General features: G+C 47.7%; 1 protein-coding gene across 3 annotated transcripts; it reads right to left on the bottom strand.

Moving 5' to 3' along the window:
- Nucleotides 1-3,255: 3,255 nt before the first annotated feature.
- On the bottom strand, nt 3,256-4,683 carry LOC125953892 (basement membrane-specific heparan sulfate proteoglycan core protein-like). Of its 3 annotated transcripts, none has more exons than XM_049683717.1 (3): nt 4,536-4,683; nt 4,026-4,435; nt 3,256-3,950 (listed from the first exon to the last, which is right to left on the bottom strand). In XM_049683717.1, exons 1-3 carry the CDS (start codon nt 4,603-4,605, stop codon nt 3,321-3,323), a joined length of 1,110 nt encoding a protein of 369 aa, XP_049539674.1. In that variant the 5' UTR covers nt 4,606-4,683; the 3' UTR covers nt 3,256-3,320. The 3 variants fall into 3 exon arrangements, with proteins under 3 accessions (XP_049539674.1, XP_049539675.1, XP_049539672.1); XM_049683718.1 differs by having other exon boundaries at nt 3,256-3,794; nt 4,026-4,459; XM_049683715.1 differs by having other exon boundaries at nt 4,026-4,459.
- Between the last annotated feature and the right edge of the window lie 783 nt (nt 4,684-5,466).

Here is a 5,466-nt window from a genome sequence, read left to right on the forward strand (position 1 = left end):
TGCGTAAAAATAGCTAGAAACTTATACTGAAATCAATTATTTAACTCCACGTAAAATTCGATCTCAAAATCCTGAAATATAGCGACCGCCCATAAACTCATCAAACTGCGAAAGCATGCACCTAGAAACTTGCGATATTGTGGCGAGCGGAAAATAATAACGAAATTCCTGTCTCACATATGTCCACGGACCGGACAGTTATTAGACAAACCCATCGATCCTTCATCCCGCCCATCGTTTCACCGAAAAAAACTAGCGCCGAAAAACCAGAGGAAGCTTCCACCAGGCAAGCACCTTCCTATAAACCATCTTTAATTTCCCGCGAGAAGCGAACCATGGCAGACCACGTGAAAATGCGGAAATCGGTTCCCGACCTTCCCGGAAATGAAATTTACTCAACTCGTGCCCCTTGTGGACAGCGGTGCAACGGCACGGACCGGTAAATCCCAATTAAACGAGACATTGGCAAGTCGAGTCGAGATTCCACTCGCCAAGGATCGCCATCATCATCGCTCGTGTGCACACACACACGCGCGCGCGGCACTAAGCAGGAACGACTTAAAGCTCCAGTACCCTTTGCAAACCATTAGAGACGCGACGGGAACAAGTTTCGCGAGAAGCCAGAGAACCAGCGCAATACCAGCGAACCAGTGCATGGGGGAAAACATGAAAATATCGGAAATTATGTAACCGACCAGTACACACGCTCACACACACACACACACACAGGAACATTGTGCAAATGTTTATTTATGAGCCATCTACATGAATATGCAACGGCGCACATACTCCACTGGGAGCTTTATGTTGCGGAGGAGCGGCGACGAAACCGGTCAACCCGAGGCTTCAAGGGGGACCGCGAGGCCGCGCAGAACTATATACACATCGTACGACGAGCACCGGCAGGCAGGCCGCTAAACCGTTGCTCCGGACCATTAATACACTTCTTGTAGTATGGGTTTTTTTTCTCCTACTCCTCCTCCTCCTCCTCGAACGTTTTTCTTCAATGAACAGCAAAACCGAACCGAGGCAGGAAATTCGAGTGGCAGCCATTGTAAATCTACATTCCAAATCCTGTCCAGGCCGAACCGAGGCCCCCGTACACCCGAACCACCAAAAACGGGAAAACTTTCAACGGCCGCACGGCAGCAAATCACTTCATTAGTAATAGATCTACCGGGGTTCGATAAGAGGAGCATGTTTGCTTTCCATGCTGGATACACACACACACACACACACCTGTCGGTGGAAGGGGTAAAACGTGAATTAAAATCTTAATCTGGTTAGTGGTTTCAGCGTACGTTGCTGCCTTAGCTAGGCCGAGGGCATTAGAGAGTGCACTGTTTGCTTCAACCTCTGATTGCCACCGACCAGATAGCGTTCTAGGGTTAGGGTTTTGCTTTGTGGCGTCCTTCCTTCCTTATTGCTGTAGCAATACAGGCCGGTACAATCCAAAAGCTCGTGAAACTCGGCCTCGCACGACAGGAAGTAGTAAAGCAGGATTGATTGCTGATTAGCCATCAGCAGCAGCAGCAGCAGCAGCGGTAGCAGCTCGTTATAAATCGACAAATTGAGCAGTATTTCAAAGGGAAAAATACAAACTCCCTTTTTCCTGCCATGGTCAACCTGCAATTGAATAAACATGCATGCAATGATCGGATTTCACGTGATACGGAGATTGACGACTTAAACATAAATTAGAACAATCACGCAAAAGGACGGAACTGTATTTAATTTACCTAAACAAAGGATTTCAAACTCTTGGTGACATCCCATACGACGATGTGGCTTTTGAAAGACCAGAAGACACTATTAAATCTAAAGCGTACTATCGCTAATTCCAGCTACACATACTGGATGCGCGATACTTTGTGGATTCTGTGCCCTATCTGCGACTGTGAATCTCGGCTAGTGTAGTCTCGACGAGACCTTTGCACCTCCGGTTTAACACCTTCACGCTAATCATTCATCCATTGCGTGTACCTCTTCAGCTAAATGTGCCACCATCAACATATCCGTATGCATCGTTCAAAATACCTTCCAGCGGTCTGGTTACACATTCCCCTGCATAAACATGCACTCCGATACCCCTAGTCACTACCGATGCACCCATCTGTTAATGGGGCATGATGCTAAGACTGTGAACACTCGCTCGTCTCGTCATTCGCCGACGCCGTCTTGTAAGCTTTCGCCATCGGGAATATCCGCATTTCTTCCAGACCAACCCCTCACATTATCGCTGTCCTGCCGCCAACACTAGCGAATGCACATCGTGGCGGTGGTGATGGTGGAGCTAAGTAAACATTTCCCCACATCAGCTACACTTTGCAAACGGATCCGACGACAAGGGAGATGATGATGATGATGCTGATGACGACGATGCTGATGATGAAAAGGGCGGTGAGTATGGGCCATTATTAGCGATTCACCGATCGGTACTCGACCGAAGCATCTGGCCACGGTTTACCACGTAACGATACCACGAGTATGGACCCGGGACATGCGAAGAACATTCCCTTGGCGCACCCAAGCGACAGCTGGCAAACTGAAAAGCGAACAAGCGCTTGCTTCATGTTGACGATGAACACACGGTGTTGATCTTGCACGGAATGGCACGTAAATTACACGAGTAATAGAGCAACGCGATGTGTGAGTGTTAGCGTGCGGTTTACTATCCTTTTTTCTCACGCATGATCATCCATGAACAGCGGACGAGCGTCGAGGTCGCCGATAGATGAGTGTTCCAGCAAAGTGGGCGCTTTCACATCGCCTGACACCTCCCATCATCATGCTCAACCGCCTGGAAGAATGAGCTGAATGATGAATCAATGCAAAAATGTTGTCACTCGCTGGAACTGGAAAGCAAGATTGTTTCAACACAAGGCCGGTGCTGTTGATTCGGCGCTGGTATAGACTAATGATGCTGATAAGGGTGGTCACATGTATTCGAACGGTACAATGTAGACCGTGTTGTACAGTGATTACAGAAGTACAGAGTACAGGAATCCTATCACTTTGCTGCATGCGATGCGTGATTTTCGACAATATTAACTTCCTGCATGACTCATCCAAGTAGCACTCGCTGGTTTTTAGAAATGTTTTATTGTTTCGCAATTTTTTAAATTATTTCCATATCTTTGTGGCCTGTAATTCTAAAAGTTATCTTAAATTGGATTGAGAATCTTCATCTTGTAAATGGAAATTCATTTTTTGTGAAAAGTTATAATGTTTTGTTGCATTTATTTTTTTTAATTATTTATTTTTTTTTGCTACATCTACAACAACCGATTATTCACAAAAAAATACAGCGTAAGAGAGCCTCACGTCAGCCTGTGCTGTCGTTTGTGCATATACCAGAGTTGCTCGAGCCGCAAACAGATCCCATTTTTGCTGATCGTATCGTACGAGCGGTAGTAACCATCGTCGCAAGATTCACACGACAGTCCCCGGTATCCCTCGTGGCAGTCGCACTCCTCCACCGTACCGACCCACCCCAGTCCGGTGTCCTGCGTGGACGCGACGTCAACTACCAGCTGTGAGTCACGTCGGGTAGTGTGGTTCGCCAAATAGATCACGCGCACCTTACTCAGCAAGTACAAGAAGTCAAACCGATCGACGACCGATCCGTACGGTAATCGCTCCGAGCGCAACACTTTCCAGCTCGTTTCCTTAATCGGAACGTAGAAAGGCTTGGAGGTGGCGTCTTCCGGTAGGAAGTAACCCACCGTCAGGTCATTCTTACCGATCAGCACCATGCACGGTTTGGTGCGATCGGACCAACACTCGTCTGGTACCTGGAAATAAAAGTATCCACCGTACGATGTTAGCAGGTTGCCCTCGATGAAGCTAACCGGTATGGAGAGAAACGGTTCGATGACTTTTTCCGATGGATCTGTACTATTCGGTAGCCTATGGTATACCATTTCCGCCTTCGACATGTTGTACGATAGCTAGAAAGTAGTGAACAAAGACATACGCAAGCCGTATAAGAATCGTATAGGTCATTCGATTCGCCTGATAATTACCCGAGCACGGTAGAGATAGTTGGCGGTGCGGCATCGACCAGTGACACCGGAGCAGAAGCAATCGTCCCGCTCCTCGTACGGCAGATCCTCGATGGCGGCCATCTGCACTCTCTCCTCCTCCTCCTCCTCCTCCTCCTCTTCTTCCACCGCGACATTCGCGTGGAACAACAGTTGACGAAGCCCGACGTTGGTTCGACTGGTGCCCCAAAGCTCGTACAGTCCCTTGTCCTGGAGCGTCATCGACGGACACCGCAGCTCGCCGTAGTTCGCAATGCACCGCTTGTAGTCCGCGGTGATCAACCTACCATCGTGGTACCAGCGGGGGATGTAGGTTTGAAGGTTCTCGTAGTTGAAAACGCCCATTTTTAACGGTTTCCCTTCCGATACCGTCATCTCTAACTTGGGTATCGCTTCATTGCGATTGGAATACGATACTAAACGTTAAGCGATAAATCCAACGTGAACACAAAACATTCCCAGAGCCATCTATGTCGGTGGCAGACACCTTACCGTATCCAAGCACCGAAGACGCGATTGGCAGCAGCAAAGCGACCACTACTACGTCGAACAACCGTGGCATCCTTTGTCGTCGTGTTTTACAGAAACCTACAGCGACGATGAGATGAGCGACTTCTTCGAACCTTCTCCACGCCACGGCCATCGATCAACTAATAATAGATCGCTGGGACAGCGGCAGGGACAGCTACCTCGTTCGCTTATCATTAGCGAGCGAACAAAGTTGCCGGAGTCGGTGATTGAAATTGGTGATTAGGCGGGCGCATCGACATTACTATCGAGACCAACGCTCTGAATAAATTAGCGATTATCAGCTGATAATCGACGCAACGCGACCAAAGTCACTTTCATGGCGAATCCTCGGCAAAGCCACCGACGATGACGTCAGTCCAATCAAAGCCTGTTGGTTGTAATGCAAGCTACAAAGAAAGTATTTTATATTTATGCTATTTGGTAACTACTCTGGTTGTTACTACGTACATTGCATGATCCGATGAGTCATAGCTGCGTTCTTTAATAATAATAATAATAATAATAACTCCTGCATCAACTGTAAGCTAACTAGATGTTTCAGGTCTAGTGTCTAATGTTTCGTTAAAGGCCACATTTTCCTAATCGCACTCAGGATCTCCTTTAACTTTTATTATGCAAATGCCGGTAACAGAGAATAGTAGAAGCGCGCGTCTAGAGAAAGGTCAAAGAGAAAGCGTTTAGTTACCAGTCCGTTCTCGCTTCCAACAAAAACTGGCAAAAGGTCAACGCAAATGCAAGTTCCCTCCAATAGTTCCAACCACAGTAACACCCATCCGGTCCCATCGATTGCTCACAGCAGATGCTACACCGCAGCTGGCTAACACACCCGGTTCCTCCCTTGATACATCTTCCACACACAAAGGAGCGCGCGCGCACGAGAAAACATTGTTGG

The sequence above is a fragment of the Anopheles darlingi genome, chromosome 3, assembly GCF_943734745.1.
Source record: "Anopheles darlingi chromosome 3, idAnoDarlMG_H_01, whole genome shotgun sequence".
Classification (NCBI taxonomy): Eukaryota; Metazoa; Arthropoda; class Insecta; order Diptera; family Culicidae; genus Anopheles; species Anopheles darlingi.

Coding starts and splice junctions, on each gene's coding strand:
- LOC125953892 (XM_049683715.1), bottom strand. CDS start 4,605: ATGCCACGGTTGTTCGACGTAGTAGTGGTCGCTTTGCTGCTGCCAATC. Junction 4,460..4,535: donor GTCTTCGGTGCTTGGATACG/GTAAGGTGTCTG, acceptor CTTAACGTTTAG/TATCGTATTCCAATCGCAAT. Junction 3,951..4,025: donor ACTATCTCTACCGTGCTCGG/GTAATTATCAGG, acceptor ACTACTTTCTAG/CTATCGTACAACATGTCGAA.